The sequence below is a fragment of the Lepidochelys kempii genome, chromosome 5, assembly GCF_965140265.1.
Source record: "Lepidochelys kempii isolate rLepKem1 chromosome 5, rLepKem1.hap2, whole genome shotgun sequence".
NCBI classification, from domain to species: domain Eukaryota; kingdom Metazoa; phylum Chordata; order Testudines; family Cheloniidae; genus Lepidochelys; species Lepidochelys kempii.
The window spans coordinates 100859146-100885207 of NC_133260.1; the positions used below are offsets into that span (position 1 = coordinate 100859146).

Here is a 26062-nt window from a genome sequence, read left to right on the forward strand (position 1 = left end):
GAAATAGTTTACAGTATTGGGTATGTTTTAACTTTTCTTGCCACAGAGACTCACGGTCCTACCTCCGTTCATGGCATCAATTCTTATCTTAAGCTGATTGGGTCCAGTCAGCAAGCTTCTGATCATGTTAAAGTCAAAGATAGTTCGAAGCAGATTGAGGTAGATATCCACTGAATCCACTATTTCAACTGGGGAGATAGAAGAAATTACTAGAGTTGATCACATAGAGAGATGGACAAACTGAGCACTAACCTCTCTCCAAAGACACCTAAACATCTATTTACACACTAAACAAGACCAGATCATGCAACACCTTGGAATCAAAAGCTTGATCCAAATTCTACTTAAGTCAATTGAAAGACTCCCATTGATTTCAATGGGGTTTGGATAAGGCCTCAACTCCCGTGTAAATCAATGGAGCTTTGCCTGCTTAAGAACTGCAGGACCAGAATGTATTAAGGGTCTGTATTACTGTGAATGTATTTCAATAAAATACAATACTTAGAAATAAAAACTTTGTTTTATATTCAAAATATATTTTGCCAACTTTTTCCATTGGCATCAACAAATAAAAATGGATCAAACTAAACAGGACTGGTCTTAAAGCTCTGAAGGTATTGATCATCCTAGAGAAGAACGACACCGAGAAAAAGGCAACCCACCAACTGAAATTTGTCTTTTTATCTGACTGCCCAAGGTCCAAATTTGGGGGTGGGGGTGGGGGAATTATAAGCCAGCATCCTGCTCTTTCTCCTCACTCTGCCAAGGGGGCACCAACCACCCGAAGGCAGCACCCTCTGCCTTGGCACCACTAATCCCAGCCCAGTGCAGAGGAGGGGCACATTTGAAATCAAGCCTGCCCTGCATTCACTATGCAGTGGCAAGTGATGGAGGGGTGGGGAAGGTAGGGAGCTGCAGCATGGGGCTGGGGGGAAGACGGAGCCTGTGCTGCCATCACTGGGGAAAAGATGCCTTGTCCATGCACTACTGCCTGTTACAATAGCAACTCCCTCCTGGAGATGAGGAGGAAGGGTGGGGAGCAGAACTGGCTGTATGGCAGAAGGGGGGTTGTCCTTCTTTTGTGCTGTTTCCTTTGCCCAAAATAAACAAACTGAAAATAAGAAACCATAACCTTTTTCTTTATTTGTTTGCAACCTCCGCAAGAGTGAATCTCTCAGTATCTGTATTATTTGGTATATAAAGTGCCTGGAGCATGATCCTTAGCTAACTAGCAAACAGAGTGTAGATCCTGCCAACTATGCCACTCTGATGCTTCCCCGGGGGTACCCAGGGTTGTGAGGTACCTCCCTAGCACCTCCCCTTAGGGTGAGGAAGCCTTGTCTGTGCCTGTTGTGAGTCTATTCCCAACAGCACTAGCCTCTGGTAACACAAGCACTGCCTTGGCCTCTGTACAGGTTAGCAATAGGCACACACCAATCCCTGCGTCCTCAAAGCATCCCCCTGGAGTGCCCACCCCTGATCCACTGGACCACTCACAGCAATCCCAGATCAGCTCCAAAGGGAACAATACACCCTCTCTTACCAGTTACACCTTAGATTATGCACCAGATACACCTTAAATTATGCCTCCATTGATCACACAGCACTCAGATATGTTTATAATAAAAACAGGAAGTTTATTTAACAAAGAACAGAGATTTAAGACAAAGAAAGTAGAATTAATGGAAACAAATGGTTACATATAAAATAAAATCACACATGCTTTTGAGAGCTAAACTTAACTAGCAAGACATTTCCCTATCTCATAAAGGGTAGCTCACTCAAAGTCTCTCTCCCAGCATCAAACAGCTAGACCAGCTGTGATCCTCCATCCATAAAACAAGCCCTGCCTGTCCCCTCAGTGAAGGATGCAGAGTGAGCCGTGGTACCTATAGTTATAGTCCAAAAATCCATATTTTTCACTATAGATCCCTCCTGCTGGTTTATTTCTTTCTGTAAACTCCCTCTCTGGAAGATGTCACAATCCCCTCATTAGCATTTAGCTCAAACTGCATATGGGCATCCACTGTGAACCATATAGTACGCAGTTTACTAATTGACAGACAGACAGACATCTCTTTCCTGAAAGAAAACTTGACTAATCACCTTTTGGTGACCAGCCCCAAGTCACTGACCTTAAGAACATAACCTTCCGTATATATCCATAACTCCTTCCATATTATCCCTACATACATTTTCTAATGATTATGATGATCAATGTGACACAGGCTTTCAGTAGAGACTTTGTGACACTCTTTGTTGAATTAGTATGTAGATACCCAGACCCCGGGGATCCCAGTAACACTTATGCACCACTGTGCCCTCTGCCCATTAGTACCAAGAGGTCCCTGGGTCACAGGGGAGCAGGCCTGGCTGTGGGGCAGAGAGGAAGACCCTAAAATTCCTTCCCTCAAGGAAGCCTGAAGCCAGCTGGGAGGGGGGTAAGGGAGATGAGGCTCTGGGAAGGATATAGAAAGGAGGGGTCCCAGAAAGGGGTGAGCACAGGGGCTTGTGGCGCTCCTCTGTAGTTTCTAATGCTCTGTGGTTTTTCAATGGGAAGCTAACTGGTTTGAAGTACTATGTAGAAGTACTCAAAAATTGTCCATCAAGTTGTTTTTTATTGTATATTTAAATTCCAATCTGAAAATTTGCTCCCCTTTCCCCCAAGAAATATCTGAATTGGCACCACTGGCACTGCAATGCTGTGCGCCAAGCAGCCATGTCCAGACTGCAGCCCCAGCTCTAGCCCCAGCCCCAGGGGACAAGACCTGCTGTTGCAGTGTGGGTGCCGGCGGGCTTGCCCTGAAACACACCCACACAGGGGGCCTTCCCAGTGCACTAGGCCTGCAGCTCACCTAAAACATTCCCATGACCCACTGGGAAATGCTGCTGTATGTGACACACCAAGACCCATCTAGGGAATGGGACTTATTTAACACATCAGGCCGAACTGTACAGGTATCCCATACACAAGCCAAATGTCTCATTCCTTCATAACTTACAGAACAGTTTAACAACAGGACATCCTATCCAACTTGGCCACTGGGATTACTCTCATGCTTAAAGTTAAGCATGTGCCGAATCAATGCCTTAGATATTAACTAGTACACTTAGACCTGATCTCATGTGGTGCTGAACCACCTCCATATTTGGAGTCTGAGAGTGGAGGGCATGCCACAGCTCTCAGACATGAACCTTTTCAGGGGTGGGAAGTGTAGTCAAACAACACTCTAGCTGGGGCTATAAGAGTGTCCCTCTGGCACTTAGAATTGTTGAATTGGGGCCTATCTAGCAAATTGCTTTAGGCATGTGTTTGACCATAATAGAATGGATGCTCACACTTAAAGTTAAGCATGTGCTTCAGTGTTTTGCTGCACTGGGGCTTTAATACACCAACTCTTAGCCTCAAGCTTCAGAGGGGTAGCCATGTTAGTCTGGATCTGTAAAAGTGGCAAAAAGCTCATGCTCCAATACGTCTGTTAGTCTATAAGGTGCCACAGGACTCTTTGCCTCAATTTCCCCATCTGTAAAAATAGAGATGAGATTTACTTACCTATTCTGCAGGGTTGTGAGGATTAATGTTTTTAAGGCACTGTGAAGAATAATCTAAGCACTGTTTAAATACTTACATTATTGTCATTCTGTGGCAACTCTTTTTATAAACAGAATCTATGGATTTAGCATACAACTTGGATAAAAAGACAGACTGGTACCTCGGAAAGGTTTGAATTTGTTCTCCAGATCAAATTCTTGTCTTCCCAGCCGAGATAAGTCAACTCTGAGATCGGGGCAAATGGCATATTCTTCAAGGGTTTTGCTGATCTGATAGATTTTGTCTGAAACAGTATCTGGGGCAGGTCCTGGAAGACAAACATTAAGAAGCTTTTATCTGACAATGGCTCACTTTCCAAATACAAAAAGAATCTGTTCTCTATTGTAATCGACTGCAAATCGCTCTGATTCAAAATAAATAAGCCCAGAAAAAAAGGCTGGAGTAAAATACAGATTTTTTTTTCCACTTAAAGCAAAACACAGAGTTAATACGTTTCTGTAAGAAATAGAACACTGAAACCAGAATATATTTTTCTGATTTTTTTTTACTAATAAAAAACATCATACAAATAAATCATTTTCGGGGGGGGGGGGGAAGCCATGATCATTTGGATGTATTGCTAAAGAAATCTGCCACTCATGGATACTCTTCAGTAAATCTCAATGTGCGTGTTGAAATAAAACTGGTATTTCATGAATTGCTTATCCATTTTTGCAAATGCTGCAAAGATGTGCTTAAAAAGTCAAAAGTAAATTCAGGTCCAGGATAGCAGAGTGCAATGTACTTCTTCTGTCCAACCCAGTTCAATTTTGACACATGTATGAAGCTCAAATATCTGAGAGTTTTAAATAACCTTATTGCCCTTTGGCCTAAATTTAAAAAAATGCATTTGGTTCACCAGTTTTATAGTAACATTTACCTGCAGAACATCTCTGACTGTTCAACAACACACATTTGTGTTAGAAATTCAAAATTCCTTAATTTGTTAACATACAAATTGATCTGGAGTAAACATGTTAATCAAAGAATATAATTCACATCGCAATTGTATATTAACTGATTTGCTAGTTTTTAAAACTAGGTATATTTTAAAAAGATATACTATAGCTCAAACAGAAGTCATGGGCTTAATGCAGAAATTGCTAGGTGAGGTTCTGTTTTTTTATACAGGTCAGTTTTTATTATCACAATGGTCACTTATGGTCTTAAAATCTATGAATCTATAATATTAAAGCATAGTTCTGCTCTGAAAAATGACTCTTTCTGCTCCCTTAAAGACATTGCTTCAGCACCTTCATACACCTCTTTTACTTCTAATTGCACACCATTCCCAGTAATGTTGTTGAATTCAGTGCAGCTTTGCCATAAAATTAGGGTATCAATCATGCCACATAAGGTAAGTGTAATGCACAATATTCTACAAGGGATTGTGGTAGCAATACAGACAATGATTGCTTAACTTCTTGTTATAATACAATCATTTAGCTAGGAAGAGACCTCTGCTCATTTCATTCCAACCCCTCCGGAGAGTCAGGACAGATTTCATTAGTCCTAAATCACTCTTGATAGATGGGTGTCTAGTGATAATATTTCCAGCTAAAGTGATACCACAGCCTCCCCTGGCAGCTTGCTCTACTGCCTAACTGTTCTCATAGTTAGAAAGTTTTTCTTAATACTGAACCTATATTTTCCCAGCTGCAACTTAAGCCTATTACTTTTTATTATGCCCTTGTTGACTAATGAGAATAATTGGTCTGTCTCATCTGTTCTTGAGGAAAGTTTTATTTTTAAAGCTTAATAAACTATATGGATTTTCCTTAAAATACCAAAGCAGGCAAAAGAAAAAAACTCCAACTGTTACGCATCTGTCAAGCAGATTCTCGGGGGAGAGGATTTAAGTTTGCTGAGACAGTGTGCCCAGTGGTTAAGGCATGAGACTTTTGTGCTTTAGTCCTGACGCTCCCACTGACTTGATGTCTGATGTTAGGCAAGCCACTTAACCTCTCTGGGATTCAGACATGGGCTATGCACGAAGTTGAACTGGTTTTACATCACACTTTTAGTGTGATGCAACTGATGTGCGTAGGAAAGCCCTAAGTTTCCCCACCTTGAACATGAAGATAATAAATAAAGCTGGGTAAACAAACTGATATTTTAGCTTGCTGGCAGTTCAAAAATAAATAAATAATAAATTTGTTTCAGGTCAAATTAAATGTTTCATTCTAACTGACACAAACATTTCATTTTGATCTTGAGCATTTTTAAAAGTTGTGGGGGTTTTATAATAAAACTGAAGGACATTTCTAAACAAGAAGTTGTTTCAAATTGAAAAGTCAAAATGCTAATGTTTGCAAATGTTGAAACAAAATATTGACTTTTTCAGAATTTCCCTCTTTCTTTCGCCACAAACAGAAATTCATGAATCACTTCAGTGTCACCGAATCTGCATTTTTTGCCAACAAATTTCAGTTGAAAATTTTGCCCAGTTCTAATAACAACATTCACTTTTGTAAAGGATAGGAGATTTTCAGATGAAAAAGCACTATAAAGTATAAAGTATTATTAATCATTGTTATGATGTATTATGGAAGCATAAAACAAAGTAATAATATGATCTTTACAGGTGAATGTCCATGCTTAAGAAAATGAGGGACTAGACTGACAGTACTAGCTAAAGTCTCATCTCTTGTCTACACACAAATTATATCACTTTAACTGTACCAGTGTATTTAAAGCAGTACAACCCTTTGTGTGGGTGAAGTTATACTAGTTTAAATGTACTTATAAGAATATAGTTTGTTCCCATACAGGAAGACAAGGGCACAGTCCCTTAGGTGCTTTTGAAACTCCCAACCTTAAAGCAAATGCCAACATATGTATGATGGAAATGTGAGTAGAATAGGACTCCATAATGTTAAGTTCCATAAAGTGAGTGATAGCTCGCCTGGAGCAAGGTGTCTCAGGCTGCAAGTTTTCAGTACTCTTCTAAAAAGAAATTAAAGTTAAACTCAAAGAATTGGCCACCTGGCCCTTTAAACTTCAAAACAAAATACCCAGTCTGTTGCACCACTTAAGTGAAGATGCAGTCTGATGGTTAGGCCCTGGCCCAGACGCAGGCCTGGGGCTTTGTGTTAGGACTGAGATTTTCCTCTCCTACCTCAGCTTCACCCACTACTTCCCAATTGGTAATGCAGGCAAGCCTTCTTAATTTCAACTGGTGGTTCCTGATTGGCTGTGTCCTCCTCCCAGCCCTTCTAGGACCCAGTCTTGTTGGTACCTGAGACGGAATGGCTTTTCTAAGCAGGAGGGGTGCCAGGGAGACAAATCCTCCAGCAGGGGGCAGAGTAGACTTGGTACACCCTATCACTAGGGCCCTACCAAATTCATGGTCCATTTTGGTCAATTTCACGGTCATAGGATTTAAAAATCATAAATTTCATGATTTAAGTTTTTTAAATCTGACATTTCATGGTGTTGTAATTGTAGGGGTCCTGACCCAAAAAGGAGTTGTGGGGCAGGGTCACAAGATTATTGCAGGAAGGTTGCGATACTGCTACCCTTACTTCCGTGCTGCTGCTGGCGGCGGTGCTGCCTTCGGAGCTGGGCAACTGGAGAGCGACGGCTGCTGGCCAGGAGCCCAGCTCTGAAAGCAGAACCACTACCAGAGGCAGCACAGAGGTAAGGATAGCATGGTATAGTATTGCCACCCTTACTTCCGCGCTGCTGCCTGCAGATCTGGGCCCTCAGTCAACAGCTGCTACTTTCCGGATGCCCAGCTCTGAAGGCAGCAGCGCAGAAGTAAGGGTGGCATGGTATGGTATGGCCACCCTTACTTCTGCTCTGCTGCTGGCAGGGCACTGCCTTCAGAGTGGGGCGCCAGACCAACAGCTGCTGCTCTCAAGCTGCCCAGCTCCGAAGGCAGCACAGCAGTAATGGTAGCAATATTGCAACCCCCCTAAAATAACCTTGAGACACCTTGCAACTCCCTTTTGGGTCAGGACCCCCAATTTGAGAAACACTGGTCTCCCCTGTGAAATTTGGTCTTTTGTGTGCTTTTACCATATATTATACAGATTTCACGGGGGATACCAGATTTCACGGTCCGTGACACATTTTTTATAGCCATGAATTTGGCAGGCCTATCATACATCCACTGACAGACTAAGTACAGTCTAAAAAACAGGATGACAAATCCAGCAGCCCTTCTGTACATAGAACACGTATTGACTTCAGAGGGAGCTGAACTAACTGAGAGGTGTAGGTTCAGGACATATTAGATTTTTTTTCATATAAAAATATATATACACAAAACCTCTCCTAATATTGAAAACTATTTAGCATTCTACTAACACTGAAAAATCCATATAACAGGAAAACAAATAGTTATAACAATCTGGCTATCCTTATCAAAGCTCTGTCCTTGCCTCCGTGGGTCCCGCGTTTCCTGGTGGATTTCGCTAGCCTCAGAGGCTCACTGTGACCCTGCATGTAACCCTTCTCTCTCTAGAGACAAGGGTCACAGTCTACTGAGCCATTTTCATCATAAGCCAGTGAGGGAGGTGAGGAGAAGTTATCCTTCCTTGCACAGTCTCTGTTGTCTCCCAGTCCCGGTGATTAATCAGGGGACAAAGGTGGCGGGGGGGGGGGGAGCCCGGACCCACCCTCTACTCCGGGCTCCAGCCCAGGGACCCTAATAATATCAGCTATGGTAACTGACCTTTTTGAAACATGTACAATTCCCTGGGCTACTTCCCCCATAGCAGCCCTCACTTCCTCAAACTCCACTTCACCTTTACCTCAGGGCCTCCTTCCTTGTGCCTGATATGGTGTGTACTACTCAGCCTCTCCAACAGCGCAACTTCCTCCCACAGCTCCTGACATGCATACCCACCTGACTAACTAGGAGGCTTTTAACTAGTTTCAGCCAGCCCGATTGGCTTCAGGTGTCCCAATCAACCTAGCCTTCTCCCTGCCTTCTGGAAAGTTCTTAATTGGCCCCAGGTGTCTTAATTGACCTGGAGCAGCTGCCATTTCACTTATCCTGGTACTAGGGATTTGTTTAGCCTGGAGCTAATAGATCTATCTCTCACTATTTTTCCATAGCCATCTGGCCTTGCCCCATCACACAAGGTATTTCTACCTTTCTGAGATACAGTGATGTAATGTGTTATAAAAACACCTACCTCCATTGGAAACATTAAACTTGACTCCAAATTCTCCTCCAGGTCCTCCAGGACTGTGACTAGCTGTTAGAATAATTCCGCCAGCTGCTTTGATCTTTCGGATAATACAGGAAACAGCAGGTGTGGATAAGATGCCATTCTGGCCAATAACCAATCTTCCAATCTAAATGAACCAGAAAAATAAGTCTAATTACATTTGAGTGATGCTGGCATTTCATCTCGGAATGATATCAACTTGCTAAATAATTATACCTATATATGTATATCTAATATATAGAAACATGACTCAATTCCCAACGTGGCTGGAAGCGCAAGACATATAATGCCAGTATTTAAGGTAGCTCTGGAACAACTACTGTATAACTAAGAATTTTGGAAGTTAAATCTGTTAGACCCCTGCTGATGACAGACAATGTTTTGAATTCTACAGTGTGAAGTAGCCATATGTAGTCAAACTGGCAACTCCTAGCAAACAAATATTTCTTTCAAAGATACAACTTAAATTAATACATGATAAGACTGAATTTGACCTTCACCTTAAAAAATATGTAACCCTCAGTAAAAATTCATTAACTTCACCTGTGCAATTTGCTGAAATACTTAATTAACTTACACAAATTGTAAAGTATTTTTGCATGACTATTTCATTATTTGGATCGCATACTTATACCTAAACATGTACAAATTAGACTTTTTAGACACTATTGACCAAATTCTGCTTTCAGTTACACAGCTGGGAAGCTGGAGTAACTCCACTGCAGTCTATGAGCAGGATTTGGTCTTAAGTAGACAGTAAAGCAGGGACACCCAAACTTTGGAGGGTCACACTGGTCATTGCCAAGAACAATATTTAGGCCCCACTCCTGCTGTTGGATTCACACAGGCAGAACTATGCACCTACACAGAACCCCAAGGAAATCCATGGGGCCTCACACAAGTGCAAACGTCAACTGTGTGGATCCGATTGCAGGGCTGGGGCTTTAATTAGCATAATCGAGAGCAGATAGCAACTGCCTTTCACGAAGTGGCCTTTCAGCTGGATCAAGGAGATCATGGCATGCTAGGGCCTACATCTCTGTGAGTCATACCTCTATATCGAAGATAAGGACACCAATGCCCTGGCTGTAGAACACAGTGACCTGCATTTGGCCTGCGGGGTCACTCTTTGGCTAGTCCTGCTGAAAAGAGTGTGAACCCCAAGCTATCTTTGAACACAAGAAGTTCCTGTCCATTCTTAAAATACAACAACTTTTTAGGGGGCAGTTATTAAACATGGACTCAACGCAGTCAGTATTAACTGAAAATCCACCCCAAGGTTACAATTTCAAAAACCTTATTCTCATTCCTAGATAGACACCACAGTTTCAGCTCATTAGAAATATAATCCAGGAATCAATCATAAATATATGTACAGGCATTTTATAAAAGAGTTCTATTCAACGGAAAACAGGCAGATGATAAAATCAGTGGGAAGAGGTTAATGTCACAGACAAATAATGAGGCATTTGCATGCAGAACATTAAAGGGATGTTGCCAGCTTGATTTTTTTTTTAAACTGACTCATTTTAAAAATGCCAGTCAGTGTCTCTCTGAAAGAAGAGGTAGTACAAGGGAGTACAGCTCCCCCTCCCCTGCTAAAAGCAGGAGAGCTCTGTCTCCTGTCCCCTTCTCTGGCTTGGGGAAAGTATAAATAACCTATCCTAACTAGCTGCTGAAATGGGAACTCACCAGTCTCCTGCCTGAAGTGGGAGCAATTGAAGTTCCTGGGGCTCCCATCGTTCCTACCAGCATGGGAAGCAGCAGCAGCATACAGTGAAGTAGAGATGTCCCTTATCTTGTCTCCTCTATATTAAGATCTGTTCCCTCACCTGCCTCCCTCTCCCCTCCCTTTCCCTCCCACTCTAAAGGCAGAGAAGGACAGAAGAGGAGATATGCTTCCCTTAGTTTGCCCCCCTTAGCTTGCCCACCATTCCATGCGGAAAGAACTGTCATGGCCCTGTCAGCTCCCTCTCCCTGCATGGCAGTTCACAGTACGTGCATGGAAGACTGAATTTTGGAGAGACAAAGGGGAGAATGTGGGGTACAGTAGGATTGAGTGATTGAGGAAGGAAGGAAGGAGAGTACAGAACTAGAGCTGGGTGGGAAACAATTCTCCAATCTCATGAAACATTTTCAGAATTTTGGAAATGTTTCCCATTCTGAATTAAGATGAAAAGTCAACATTTCAAAAATGTTCATGAACCAAAAATCCAGAGGGCAAAATTGGTTCAGGTCAATTGAAAAGTTTCATTTCAATAAATTTCAACATATTTTTATGTTTGAATGAGAAAACCAAACATTTTGATTCAAAAAATGTTAAAATGGTATGTTTCAACACTTCTGAAACTTTTTTTAAAAATTGTGTCAAGAAATTTGTCAAAACTGACCTTTCCTACAAAAAATTGCTGAAACTGCATTTTTCAATTTTCCAACCAGATCTATACAGAAGTGCCTAGAGGTAAAAAATGGAGAGTGCTGCATATGGAGAGGAATAGAGAAAGTGGAGAACAGAGGGCAGGTGTGATGTGGTGTAAAGTGGTGTAAAGCCACCTGACATAAGGAGAGAAGGACAATTCCAAGCCTAGAGGAAGGATGTGACGACTGAGTCCAGAGTCACCTGATAGAAGGTCTGGGAATTATTTGTTGGACTTTTGTTTGTTTGACTTTCCATTACCCTGGAAGGTGGGGACTTAAATATGACCTGGCCAGAGGGCCAAGTCACAAGACAAGAGACCACCGCAGGACTGGAGCGATGGTCGGCGGGGGCACTAGAGAACACAGAACTGCTACACCAAATCCAGCCACAAGGGGCAAGCCAGCAGTCAGTCTATTCTTCCACAGGAAGTTCTGATGGAGGAAGTAATGGAAAACTTACTCATAGAGATGAAAAATTAAAGAAGAAAAGAGAGGTAGACAGACGGAATGGGCAAAAGACTAGGGCTGAAATCCTGGAACCAGAATTTCACCCCCAAAACATTTGAGAGGCATAGTCCAAAACACTTTAAAGGTTGCTAGTACTGGTGAGACTTTTCCTTCTGAACAAACCCTGGTTTTAGGTAATGAACCTCAGAAGGTTGTGAGAAAAGTATACGAAGCAATGTCTCTTCTTAAAGGCTTCAGAGTAGCTGCCGTGTTACTCTGTATCCGCAAAAAGAAAAGGAGGACTTGTGGCACCTTAGAGACTAACCAATTTATTTGAGCATAAGCTTTCGTGTATCCGATGAAGTGAGCTGTAGCTCACGAAAGCTTATGCTCAAATAAATTGGTTAGTCTCTAAGGTGCCACAAGTACTCCTTTTCTTTTTAAATGAAAATTCATGATTAAATGGGAAATGAAGCTATCACAGCTTTTCAAATCAAAGTTGTGGGCACCATCATGTCTTTATTCTTTTTCAATAGCATTAGTTAGAGCTGCAATAGGGAATTGTAATTCATGGTACAGTATCAGACACCAGTAAAGTGAGCAGGATAGCAAGTCACTTCTACCACAGATGTTGGATACACTGTATTCCATAAGGAACCTTGCTTCCTGTACTCTGGTCCTGCCTGAAATTCTTTCAGCAGAGATCCTTGGTTATATATCACATTGGGGAAAAAAAATTCCCCAGCTTTTTAGTGCCAAGCACTCTGGAATTTTGTATCTTGGAATATTTGAACTCTCTGAGGAATGTAACAGAGATAATTGGATGCTAATTCAACTTTTGCTACTGGCTGATAGGTCAGTTATTTGTAGAAGGTGGAAAAACCCTGACTCTTCATTCATTTTGGACCCAGTTCAACAGGCTGGGACCATTCAACTCTATAAAATCTGTGCAGATGTACTTTGATAAGGCTTAGAAATTCACTCACCTAACGTGTGCTTCTGTGGATTATTTTAGCAAAAAACAGATTATGTAAATTGGAATGTTCAACAGCTAAACTAAGCACAAGATACTTTTTTCAACTCTTACAAGTGGTTTGACACTTCTTTTTCACTGTCCATCACAGCTTTGTGCTTTTAAACTGTTCAGAACATTACATTTGATTAACTGATCTTTCTATCTTGAGATTTGATTTGGATATTAACTTCACATTTCCCCCCACAATTTTATGCTGCTGATATTCATGGAGACCGTACATGTTTTTGTTGGGGGAGAGGGAGGCAGGGGAAGAAAAAAGATTTCAAAGTTGTGATTATTAACTATAGAAAGTCTTCAAGGAGTGTTTTATTCCTTAACAAAATACATATCTACCCTACTAGAACTGCAGAAAATACTGATGAAAACAAAAATAAACAAACGCTTTTGTCCCCAAACAAACAAAACAAAAAACCACATGTGCTGAGATTTTCATTTTTTTCAATGTAAAATCAAAAGTTTCCATGAAAGCAGACACTAGCTGTGAAAATGTTCATTTAGTTAAAATCCCAATTTTCTGTTGAAAAACAGTTTTTCAACTGAAAATTGTTTTTAACCAGCCATACTGGAAGCAGTATATGTGCATTTAATATGAATATGATACTGAATTTTGTATCTGCTTAATAGATGTTTTGAACAACGTGCTTTCTATTCCAGCTTCATGAGATCAGTCCTTCCATACATGATCCTAAAACTGAGTAATTAAAATCAGCCTTCACAAATGTGGAACTTCGTGCAAGTACTACATATAAACACAGCTGGTCATTTGTGCTATCAGCAAGAGAGTGGGAGAACACAACTTTATTTATTCCTAAACCTTACAGTGAGTGTCATTGGTGCATGTTGTTGGAGTTACATGAATCTATTTGTTTTTGTGGGATTCTCTCAGACGCTATCAGCCTTTGAATTAACTGCATCACTGCTGGACTCCCCTGCAACCTCTTTCAGATGGCAGAATAAAACAGTCTTCTTCCAAGTGCCATCATTTGAAATGCTATCACTTCACTGCTGATTAACAAACTATAGAGGGCAGTACTAAAAGTACATTTTTTCCAGGTTGGACCTTTTAGTTCACTCAATGTGAAACAAAACGGATGTTTCACTAACTGACAAAAGCTACTTTATGGCCGTATAGTACTTTCCCCACCTTTTAAGGCATTCTGTGATCCTCAAGTGAAAGGTGCTATATTATCATTTCCTTCATTCAACAGTTTGGGAATTCAAACTGCTTCACGAACACTTTCCATTTTCCCTATGCTTAACTGCTGAAATACAATCCCTCTGGGACAGAACAAGGAAGCCATTTTGCCCTGCAAAATAGCTTCCACTTATTGTTGCCTGATTTTTGACAGATGCTTTTTTTTCCCCTTAGAAAACAGACAGGCTAAAAAACTTCATCCACCAGGAGACGAGTTGAAACCACCAGAATCTAAATAAACATTTCAGACCCAGGTTTGCCAGAGGAAAGGCCAGCATATTTACTGCTAGACCACCTACTGCTTTATTCCACCCAGTACCGTGCAACTAATTATAAGCAGAAATAGAGAAATATTCTGAGTTGTTTTGAATTAGATTCTGTCCTTTTATGGCTTCTTTTCGGTCTGTAAGGCTGCTTTTAGAAAGCATGCCACTTCTCTCAAGATCCTTATATTGGTGTTGTCACTTAACCGCAACTGCCAAACAACACTGAGGGGTTTGAGAAAATACACAGAATTGCTTGACAGATTGCAACAAACTTTCTGCTAGCCTCCACAATCTTTATGTATGAATATTTCTTTAAGGAACACAGAGGCATGTGGAAAACACGTATTAAAAATTGTCTGTTTTGCATCTCAGTCCCCCTCCCCCCTTTATTTTAAAAACTAATGAAGCGGGTAGAAAGGCTGCCATCTATGGCAATGATTCAATCTTCCAACTACAGCTGTCAGAGATGTGTGCCAGCTTTTAAACACAGTTGCATATATACAAGCCAAAGGGAGTTGACAGGAATTATACTTCACAAAATGCATGAGAACAAGGCTGAATCTATGGAAGTGTTCAACTATGAGTGCATATCTATTGCAGATCAGGGTAGATTACATCAACATATACGTCCAGTTCTATATTCCTGAAGTTTTGTGTTTTGCTGTTTTTGTACACAAAAACAAGTTATTTTAATATTAAACAAAGGAAATATATTCAACATGAATGCACAATTAATGTATTATACAGTGTGATCTTTTTACGTCTTTGTCATTTATATGTATTTCTGTTTACCTGACACTGCAGATTCTATTCTCCCATTGAAATGGATGCTTTAATTCCCATTATTAACATTAATCTGAGTAAATTCCTTACTCTCAAGAAGTAATACAGGCACAGGTGCTGGATCGACAGGTGCTGCACCCCCTGGCTTGAACTGGTTTCCATCATATATGGGGTTTACAGTTTGGTTCAATGTCTCTCAGCACCCCCACTATACAAATTGTTCCAGCACCCCTGAATACAGGCATCTCATTTCTACACTAATTATGTTGAAGTGAATATACAAGTGCTGATAGCTAAATATTTGTGCTGTATATCAATAATGATCCCCCTACAAAGAACTCATCTCTTGAATCCTTGAGTGAAGTGCCCCTATGAAAAGGGCCTGAAGTCTGCGAAGAACTAAGCAGCACTCGTATACTAATCATCCCTATGGAGCCTCTTCATCCAGGTATTTCAGGCGCACACACACACACACACCCATATCTTGTCACAGATGTTGCCTGTTGTGTGTCAGAAGCAAACATTAAACTGACATTTAATTCTCTTTAAATAATCGATTCTCAGATTTATTGACCTGACATTTAATAATCTGGTTTGGAAAAGTCAAACCGGTGCTCATTTACCCATTTCTAATTAAAGCACAGATAATACGTCCCTCACATCACTTGATACTGCTATGGCATGAAAACCGTACCTCTGGCACTCAAAGATTTCAACTGCTGCAAGACTACAATCATTTAAAGTTCTTTATAATACTACACTCTGTACTGTATTCCATATTAGTTTCTGTAATTTTGTATTTAGCATCTGCAGCAGGACAAAGACCAGACTTTTAGCAAACTTAAGGCTGAAAGAATGGCTACCCTAACAAATATTTTGCCAGATTACTTTTAAACATTGCCACCACATGCAGCTGTGCATTTTCAGACAATACAGTAGATTAACATGGAGTCACTTAATTTTTTTTATTCTCCCAGTAATCTCTCACATGCTTCAGTCAATTAAACTTGAAAACACATGAAGCAAGTAGATTATGTCCTGAACACTGTGGATCTCTGCTTTCATATCCTTTACTATGGCCTCCCATGCTTTTGTATGGCGAAGCAGCATGCTACAACGAGGGGCAGAGATAGTATTAATTATTTATACAGTACCAGCAGGGTGCTAGGTTTACATGAAAGATCATGGAAAATACAAACAATGTTGTATTAAAAAGACAACTGGAAAATACCCAAGGCACAATCTAGCACCTGGTTGAAGAATTCAACTTTGAATTGTTGTTTGGGGTCTGTGACAGCGTCGGGCCAGATGGCTACCGAAGAGTAATCCTATTGGGATCCGGGAAGTGGGCAGGCGAAGCCTGCCCACTGCTAAAGGATCCCCCCCCCCCAGCCTAAGAGGGGGATCCACAGGACCTGGACACCAAATAAATCTGGGGGACAATTAATGAAATAACAGGGACAGGAGTGGGGTAAAAGGGTCAAACGAAGGGAACCAATACCCAAGGCAGCAGGCAGGCAAGTTAAACTGATAAACTCAAGCATTACTAAGTGTGACAGGCTGGGCCCAGGATTCCTGGGGGGGCTCAACCCCCAACCCTGCTGTGGTCACCTAGGAGAGGGGCTAGGGTGTCCCCACTCCGGAGTACTCTCTCTGCACTGGGCACTTCTCTGACCCACTGATCATTACATACAAGTTAAAGCAAATGCTATTTATTTAATCAACAATTAATTTTAAAAAGAATAAGGAAAAATGGGAAAGGTTAAAGGAAATACATCAACCCGCTCTGTGGCAGGGAACTTCACAAACAGTGTCTCTGGAATGTCAGGACAGTTCACAGTCTGTTCCTTTTAAGTCCCAAGCCTTCTTCTCAGGCCCTGGCTGTGCTGCAGGGATGCTGTGGGTTGGACACTTGCTCTGGTGGTGGCCTCACGCTCTCAGGCTCTAAGTGGAAGGATCCTTCTTCCCAGTGTCGTCCCCGCCCTGTCGGGGTTACAATCCAAGCCTGGCCTGCAGAGCCTCTTGGCTGAGGCGTCTCCCTGAGCTGGGCCTGCTGCCCAGGGTCCCCCTCGCTCTCCCCAGCTGCTCACCGCACCCAGCTCCAGCCCCAGCTGCACCACTCTGTCTCTCCACTGCTCTTGCTGCTCTGCCTCCAGGACAGGTCTGCTCTGCAGGCTGCTTCTGTGACTCTGCTCCCAGCACTGACCTGCTTCATGGGCTGCTTTTCTGGCTCCTCTGGCTCTGGTTGCTGCAGCTCTGCTCCCAGGACAGGGTCTGCTCTCTCTCTGGGCTGCTTTTCTGGTCCCCCTGGATCTGGCACAGCCCTGCTCCCCAGCTTAGCTCGGGCCCCTGCTTTCTCCTTAGCTCGGCCCCACTCTGTCTGACCCAGGCAAATCCAGCTCACACAGAGGACAGGACCTCCCTGGCCTCCTGACTCTCTGATTAGCCTGCCCGCCCTGTCATTCAGGCTGACCTGGAGCATTGGCCTCTCCCCATTGTTCCTGGGGACTATCAGTCTCAGGGTCCTGGTTTCCCATAGACGTTCCCCTTTTAGTACTGGGAGCTAGCCAACCAAAACACCCCCACTGAATGTTAGTAAGGGGGCAACAGTCCCCTTACACTAAGCAGGAAAGCAAGGTCATGCTCGAGGTGTTCTCCTACCACATAGCAGTGCAAAGACGGCTTCTTTCACATGGCTATTGAGGCAGCAAGCAGGTGCAGAAAGCAAGACACGATTCTCTCTGCTCCTGCAATCGCTTTTATGGCCAAATCACAGCATCCTGGCTCTGTGGGGTCTCTTTTCCCCCTATCCAGCCCATCAGCCAGGTATCTTTGCAGGATGTGATTACTAGCCAGTCCCAGATGGGCCTTCCCCATGCTGCTCAAGAGCACAACCAGCAGCTAGCCACTGCTGGCTAACCCATCCCTACTCTGGTCACACACAATTCAGAATCAAAAGAAGTATACATTGGCTACAACACTGAGTGAGCCAGATTGTGGCTGCCCTGTAGTGGGACGCACAGATGGAATGCTGGGTGACTCACAAAACAAGAACAAGGGGGCATCCAAGCCACGGAATGACAACACATTTAAAGCTGATAAAAGAAAATCTTTTATTATTTTACATACCGGAGGCATGATTTACCATAGGATTGGATGTGCCTCCTCCATGGCAGAGATACAAGCTAAGTTTGACAGCACAATTTGGCCATCACCCTCCTGGAACTCTGGCCTGGGTAAAAGCTCTGAATACAATTTCATCAAGGCGTCCCTAGGTTTCCTTTGATCCTTCTCGGGGCAGCTCACTTCTCTCCCTGCAACATCACTGCCTCTCCTTTGAGTGAGTTCCTTCTCTCCCAAGGAAGGAGCTCTTCTGCCTTCAGGAGTGATCCCTTTCTCTCCCCTGCTTTCATGGCTAATAACAAAAGAAGCTATGTCCTCAGGAAGATTAGGATACTTTACCAGCAGACATATTTTCACTGTAAAAGTATACAGCATATTGTTAGTATTAGCTCAAAAATCTAAACTAATAACTAAGCTTTCTGTGATATTAGAAGAAGTGGATGCGTAAGGTTGCTCTGGAGGTGAAGAGTCATTGTGTGTGGAGACAAGAAGGTATTTGAATGTCAGTGTAGCCTTACCTGTTGGTCTCCTTGAGTAGTAATGACTGCATTGTCAGGGAATGTATCAGAGTAACCTTAAACCTAAGGATTTGTGGGAATCGTGAGGAGCAATTTGTCCTCTGATAAACACAGCTTTGAGCGACGGTAACAGAGCAAACTCTGTGTCTGACAAAATTTCCCATAATTCAGCAAGGAAGCTCTGCTCCAACAAAGCACAGCAAGTTTGTCAAATTGGGTCTCCACTGGCCATTCTTACCAGATCAAAGAATGCTGGGGTGGGAAAGGGACAGCAGAATGGGGAATGTGACAGGGAGACTGAAGGGATGGGAGAGAAACAGTCAGGAACACAGGAATCTGGCCAACAGGGAAGCTTACCCCAGGTGCTACCTGGACCATTGGCTCACCAATCCTTGATCCTCCAGCTCCTCTGCTTCCTGGTGCTCACCCTCCTAGTTCGTCAGACCCTTAGGCCTCAAGGCCCCCATCTCCTCTGGGCTCCCTGGTTCCCCCAAAGGAAAGGTGCTAGTTTGCTCACACTAGTGTTTGAGGAGCTAGACCCAGATCCACAAAGGTGTTTAGGCTCCTAATATCTATTGATTTCAATGAAAGGTAGGTGACCTTTGTGGATCTGGGCTGTCGCGGCCAGCTAGGTTACACAGGGGAGAGCTCCTGCCGCAGCATCCTGCTCCTGACTCAGAACACCAGGACTCCCTTGCTTGGGGAGCCCTAACAGGTCACCTGGGCAGCAATGGTAGGGAGAGCTCCTTTCTGCGGCCTTCTCCTCCAGCAGTCATCCTAAATGCCTAACCATAGCCTTGTTCCGTCTGTCTCCATAGCCCTACACACTCCTCCATGACTAACCACCATAGACGCTTTCATCCTCATGCCTCCCCGGAGTTCTGCTCACACCCTATACTCCCTGTGCCACTGCATAAAATCCCTCGCTGACCAGAGCCCTCCTCCAGTAAGCTCTTTGTACATAATACCTGTCTGTTTCAAAATCTCTCATGTCTATCAGCTCATGATTGCTAATCTCATTTCTAAAATATGTTTTCACCAAAATAACTTTTAAATGTTAATGTCACATCAGAGATATTGTAAAAATGAATTACTGGGTACAATTTGAAATGTGTACAACGTTTACTTTCAAAGTTAAAAGAACCCAAAGAAAGGACTGAAAAGCAGGTTTAAAATTTTCATAAAGGATTTTCTCTTCCAAAATTAGTAAATTACTACTAAAGATTACATAGAACATTAAACTCTTTCTTGAAAAGTTATTGTGACAAATTTGGAGAGTCAAATAAATAATTAAAATATAAAATGGAGGGATTTTAGTCCTACTTTCAGTGGAAATTTCAAGGCAACATTAACTAGGGCTACATAACCGATATCTCCAGAATAAATATATGTACCCATTTGTACATGTGAAATAATTCATCAGAAGAAGAACTGATCATCTTATGCTTCTCTGAGATTTTTGAGAACAGAGCAGAATGTATTGCAAGCAACTGCAACACAGTCAATATAAATAATTTGTTTGCCACTCTTGTCTTTTCCCCATACATTGAGGACTAAAAACAGTAGAGAAGAAATTATTTTCATAGTGATATACACACAGCACAAAGTCAAAACATGTAAGTGCTCTCACTGTGAAAAACAACTTACTTTACTTGAGCATTCTTGAAAAATATCCATCCTGCAATAAGTACAAACTTGATATACACCTACTGAATCTTTAGTTATTCCACAAGGTTCAATTTCCTCATGCAGAGTCAAAAAGCATTTCTCAGCTTCCATACCAACCTCAGTCTAAAATAAGGAGTCAAAGACATGATAACACTGCTTCTGTGGTTTTTCAGGATCACCCTGGTTATATATCAAAAATCTCTACCCTGCTGAAGTCTCATGGCACATCCTAAAGGGCATATCAGACAGCATTAGGCATACAGCTCAGGCATGAGATATGCATATGAAAAGGTCAGATTAAAAGTAACAATCCTTTACATTTTTAATATCTGTTCAATACCACCCACATCTAAAAGCATTTTCCCACTTCTTATATGATGTCTCTAATTCTGACTGCTCCTTTTTCTCATTACCACTTGCCTGGGATATTAGATTAAAAGTGCTTTGAGGCACGGCCCACCTTTCCGTCATACGTATTACAGAATCTAGCACAATGGGGCCTTGATCCCTGAGTGGGACAACTGAGTGCTACCGCAATACAAATTACAATAATAATAAAATAATAATAAATAAATAAATCATTCTAGATTGGGATGATGAAAAGCCAAATACAACTGAAATGTTTTCCTCTCAGTTTTAAATCATCTGTCTTATCGCCAGCACATAAAATATTAAAATCCACAACAAAATTAAACATAACATTTAGAGACAAAGAAAGCAATACATGCTCATCAGACCATCTATGGTAAACCAGAGGAAATTACTACCTTTGATAAGTGGGTTTCTGGGCATGTCTCTGCTTCTTTGTTACTAAAGTAGTAAATTACAGTTAAATTAAAGCTAGCCCCATAAAGTCATGACACTACATTTTGTCATCTTGAGACAAAAATCTATGGGAAATAAGGGGGAGATGTGCAGAAAGGGGGCTTTTAAGAGAAGAGGTGGATGAGAAATATGGCTTGGATCTTTGACAAGAAGGAGGGAAACGTGGGTATAATATGTGAAGGGTGTGGGAGAAGGGTGACCACGGATGGGCAAAGGATGGCATAAGGAGAAACAAGTGTTGATGCAATGGGTGCAGAAGTGGGGAGAAGAGTGTAGTGGTGATGGGGTGCTAAAGAGGGAAGAGTAGATTCAGAAAAGGGAGAACGTGGGTGCAATGAGTGGTGGGGCAGACAAGGGAGGGAATGGGCAGATGCAGTATGTGGAGAAGGGGGAAAGAATGGAGGGTTAGTGTAGGGAGGTGAGGATGAAAAGTAAGAGGAGGAAATCATAGATGAGTGCAGACACGGGGGAAAGGAGAGTGAGACTACAGTAGGCTGATGGATGAAGGGGTTGTAATGTGTGAAGGAGCAAAAGAAGGTATAGAGATGTGCTATGTGGATGGGCATAGGGATGACAGTCAAAAGGGTGTAGTTGGGGAATGCTCTTGGTGGATGGGCATAGAGAAAATGGGGGGTGCAGTAAGTAGGGTTGCCAATTTTGGTTGGACGTATTCCTGGAGATTTAATCACATGACATAATCTTTAATTAAAGATTAATCTTTAATTCCTGGAGACTCCAGGCCAATTCTGGAGGATTGGCAACCCTAGCAGTAAGTGGACAGATTAGATAGATTGGTGGCACTGAGCGCATGATACAGCACACTGCCACCATAGGTGCCGGTACTAGGGGTGCTGGGGATGTTACTGCACCCCCCGGCTTGAAGTGGTTTCCATCATACACACGGTTTACAGTTTGGTTCAATGGCTCTCAGCACCCCTGACTGCCACAAGAATGGGTGGGTGCAGTGAATGGGTGTGGGGAGCAGTGGTGACAAGATTATGCAGGGTGGGGAATGGAAGCCACAGAGCTGCAGTGGGCAGGTGGGGGAGCAGAGGAAGAAGCAGACAGCATGGGATTGTGAATGGTGGGGAAGTGGAGTACCCAGGACTGCACAAGTTGGCGGGGGGAAGCAGGGGACATGTGAATGCAAAAGGTGGAGGGAGCAGAGGGCAAGGAGGTGCAGTGGGCACATGAGGGACAGAGGTCATGAGGCTGTAATGTGGGGCTGAGGTGAGGGCAAGGGACTGCAGCATGTAGGCAGCATGGGGAAATGGAGGGCATAGGGGTGCAGTGGGTTCATGTGGGGAGCAAAGGACATGGATTTGCTGTTGGTAGATGAGTGCCGGAAGGGGCCACAGAAGGGAATGGAGGGAGCACAGAAGCTGCAGGTAGGGTGACCAGCTGTCCCGTTTTTAAAGGGACAGTCCTGTTTTTTGGGACTTTTTCTTATATAGGCGCCTATTACCCCCCAAGCTTATCCCGTTTTTTTCACAGTTGCTATCTAGTAACCCTAGCTGCAGGAGATGCAGAGGGCATGGACCTGCAACAGCACGATCAGGACACAGAGGGCATGAGGACTCAATGGGTGGATGCTGGGGAGCAGAGGATACAGGCTGCAGTGGGCGAGTGCCTAGTGGAGAGCAGAAGGCATGGGGTACAGTGGGTGGATCAAGGCATGATTGGTAGTGCAAATGACACAGGCCAGGAGTGGGGCAAGGAGAGGCAGAGGCCACTGGGCTGTAGCAAATAGGTGGATGGTGGGAACCAGAGGACCCAAAGACTCAGTGGGAGGATAGGGAAGCTCTGGATGGGTAGGGGGATGCAGAAAGCAAGGGGGTCAGTGGGTACAGGGGAGCAGTGGGTGGGTATGGGGGATTCAGAGGGCACAGGGCAGCAGAGGGCATGTAGCAACGGGGTGCTGAGGGTAGGGAGTACCAAGGGCACAGGGGGCAATGAGAGGATGCAGAGAGGTGGGGTGCTGAGGCCCCAGGAGAGCAGAGGGCACAGAGGAGCAATGGGTGGGGGATGCAGAGCGTGTGGGGGGGGCAATGAGTGAAGAATGTGGCAGGGGGAGGGCTCGAGGGAGCAGAAAACAATGGGTGGGAGATGCCGAGAGCTCAGGGGAGCAGAGGGCACAGAGGGGCAATGGGTGTGGGGGGGTGTCGAGTGCATGGGGGGGCTGAGGGCCTGGGGGAGCAGTGGGGCAATGGGTCGGGGGGGGAGGGGACGCTGAGGGCCCGGGGGAGCAGTGGGGCAATGGGTCGGGGGGGAGGGGGCGCTGAGGGCCCGGGGGAGCAGTGGGGCAATGGGTCGGGGGGGAGGGGACGCTGAGGGCCCGGGGGAGCAGTGGGGCAATGGGTCGGGGGGGGGAAGGGACGCTGAGGGCCCGGGGGAGCAGTGGGGCAATGGGTCGGGGGGGGAGGGGACGCTGAGGGCCCGGGGGAGCAGTGGGGCAATGGGTCGGGGGGGGAGGGGACGCTGAGGGCCCGGGGGAGCAGTGGGGCAATGGGTCGGGGGGGAGGGGGCGCTGAGGGCCCGGGGGAGCAGTGGGGCAATGGGTCGGGGGGGGAGGGGACGCTGAGGGCCCGGGGGAGCAGTGGGGCAATGGGTCGGGGGGGGGAGGGGACGCTGAGGGCCCGGGGGAGCAGTGGGGCAATGGGTCGGGGGGGGGAGGGGACGCTGAGGGCCCGGGGGAGCAGTGGGGCAATGGGTCGGGGGGGGGAGGGGACGCTGAGGGCCCGGGGGAGCAGTGGGGCAATGGGTCGGGGGGGGGAGGGGACGCTGAGGGCCCGGGGGAGCAGTGGGGCAATGGGTCGGGGGGGGGAGGGGACGCTGAGGGCCCGGGGGAGCAGTGGGGCAATGGGTCGGGGGGGGGAGGGGACGCTGAGGGCCCGGGGGAGCAGTGGGGCAATGGGTCGGGGGGGGGAGGGGACGCTGAGGGCCCGGGGGAGCAGTGGGGCAATGGGTCGGGGGGGGGAGGGGACGCTGAGGGCCCGGGGGAGCAGTGGGGCAATGGGTCGGGGGGGGGAGGGGGCGCTGAGGGCCCGGGGGAGCAGTGGGGCAATGGGTCGGGGGGGAGGGGGCGCTGAGGGCCCGGGGGAGCAGTGGGGCAATGGGTCGGGGGGGGAGGGGACGCTGAGGGCCCGGGGGAGCAGTGGGGCAATGGGTCGGGGGGGGAGGGGACGCTGAGGGCCCGGGGGAGCAGTGGGGCAATGGGTCGGGGGGGGAGGGGGCGCTGAGGGCCCGGGGGAGCAGTGGGGCAGTGGGTCGGGGGGGGAGGGGGCGCTGAGGGCCCGGGGGAGCAGTGGGGCAGTGGGTCGGGGGGGGAGGGGGCGCTGAGGGCCCGGGGGAGCAGTGGGGCAGTGGGTCGGGGGGGAGGGGGCGCTGAGGGCCCGGGGGAGCAGTGGGGCAATGGGTCGGGGGGGAGGGGACGCTGAGGGCCCGGGGGAGCAGTGGGGCAGTGGGTCGGGGGGGAGGGGGCGCTGAGGGCCCGGGGGAGCAGTGGGGCAATGGGTCGGGGGGAGGGGGCGCTGAGGGCCCGGGGGGGCGGCGAGTGCGTGCGGCGGTGCCGAGGGCTGGGAGCTGCAGCTCGGGCTGGCTCACCCCGTTGGCCGCGGCCATCTGCACGACGATCTCGGTGGCCGTCCGGCTGAAGTACCTGCCGTCGCTCCCCACCACCATGGTGCAGCCCTGGCGGTCGCGCAGGTCGATGGAGGAGAGCAGGCTCTGCACGAAGTTGGGCAGGTAGTTGCGCTGGCCCTCGAAGAGCCCCGTGGGCCGCCGCAGCCCCCCGCCGCCCGTCGGCTTCTGGTCCTGGTAGGGGGCGGTCTGCACCGTGAGCACCGGGATGGGGCTCCCCTCCATCGCTGCCCGCCGCAGGAACGTGGCTCCCCTCGCCCTGGCCTGCCCGGGACCGCCCGCCGAGGCTTAATCCAGCCCCCTCAGCCGCCTGCCTCCAGAGCGGGGCTCGCCTCGCTTCAGCTCCTGGGCATCGAGCGCCGCCCCCGCCGCCTCGGGCTCACCCTGCCCCGGCCCGCGCTTGGCGGGCTCTCGCCTCCAAAACTCCTGGGGACACTTAGCCGGGAGCCGAGGAGACGCCGGGGCTCCTCGCCGCCCGCTCGCCTCCCTCCACTGCGCGCTGGGCGGCGAACTAGCTCCTCTTTTTGAACAAGGACACCGGGGGCTTGCCAAAGCTTTGCCGCAGCCCCAGCCCAAAATAACCCTGGAAAGAGAAGCTGAGAATTGCTGTCCCCTGCCAGGGATGTAACTGGAGGCGGGGGAGGGGGGGGTGTCTGAGCGTCACGCATTTGTTCCCGGGGATCACGTACTTGTCAGCCCTGGAGCTTTCCTTCTTGCACAAAGCAACCCCAACCCCGTGTGGCTCAGAAACCAAGCTGGCGGGCTGCTGGCCTGCAGCAATTGAACAGCTGGGGATTTCCAAGTCCAGAGTGCTTCCGCGCTGTTCCAGATCAGTAATCATGAGATTTTTCACTTCTGTGGCACCTCCCATCTGAGAATCTCAACGGGCTTCACAGATATTAATGAGGGAATCTCACAAGACCCCCGTGAGCTCGGGAAGATACAGATAGGGCGGGGAACTGGGGAACAGAGGGTCTCCAAGGCAGCCTACGGGAGATTCAAGCGTGTAAGAGCTGCTTGAAATCAAACCGTGCCCCGTGCTTAAATGGTGATGAAATAGATGTTGGGGCTCAAGCCATTTTTCCCCCCATGCGTCTGGCCCAGAGAGTTGATGCAGCAGAGAGTTGGCCAGGGGTATGCACTGCCCAAGCCTAAAGGAGACAGGGCACAAATTAAGCACTGCCTGTGCCCTGTGCCTTTACTACAGTGCCATCCTTGCACACAGACTTTCTCAAAAGGGGGCATTTCAGAGAGGTCTGCTGCACTGATATTCCTCAACAAGCCACGATACTAAAAATGGATTTCTAGTCTAATAATTCCATTGCTGAGGAATAGTTTGGCATAGGGACAACCACTTGATCTACCTGCCTGA

The 26062-nt window shown here is 46.0% G+C and overlaps 1 protein-coding gene across 1 annotated transcript in view; it reads right to left on the reverse strand.

Annotated features, from left to right (window-relative positions):
• Positions 1-25432, reverse strand: part of PGM5 (phosphoglucomutase 5) — a 107481-nt gene extending 82049 nt beyond the window's left edge. Inside the window, exons 1-4 of the mRNA XM_073345192.1 lie at positions 24655-25432; positions 8737-8899; positions 3714-3860; positions 63-188 (exon numbers count right to left, since the gene is read on the reverse strand). Coding sequence (XP_073201293.1) covers positions 63-188; positions 3714-3860; positions 8737-8899; positions 24655-24915 — 697 coding nt within the window. The 5' untranslated portion in view covers positions 24916-25432. The remainder of the gene's footprint in view (positions 1-62; positions 189-3713; positions 3861-8736; positions 8900-24654) is intronic.
• Positions 25433-26062: the final 630 nt, after the last annotated feature.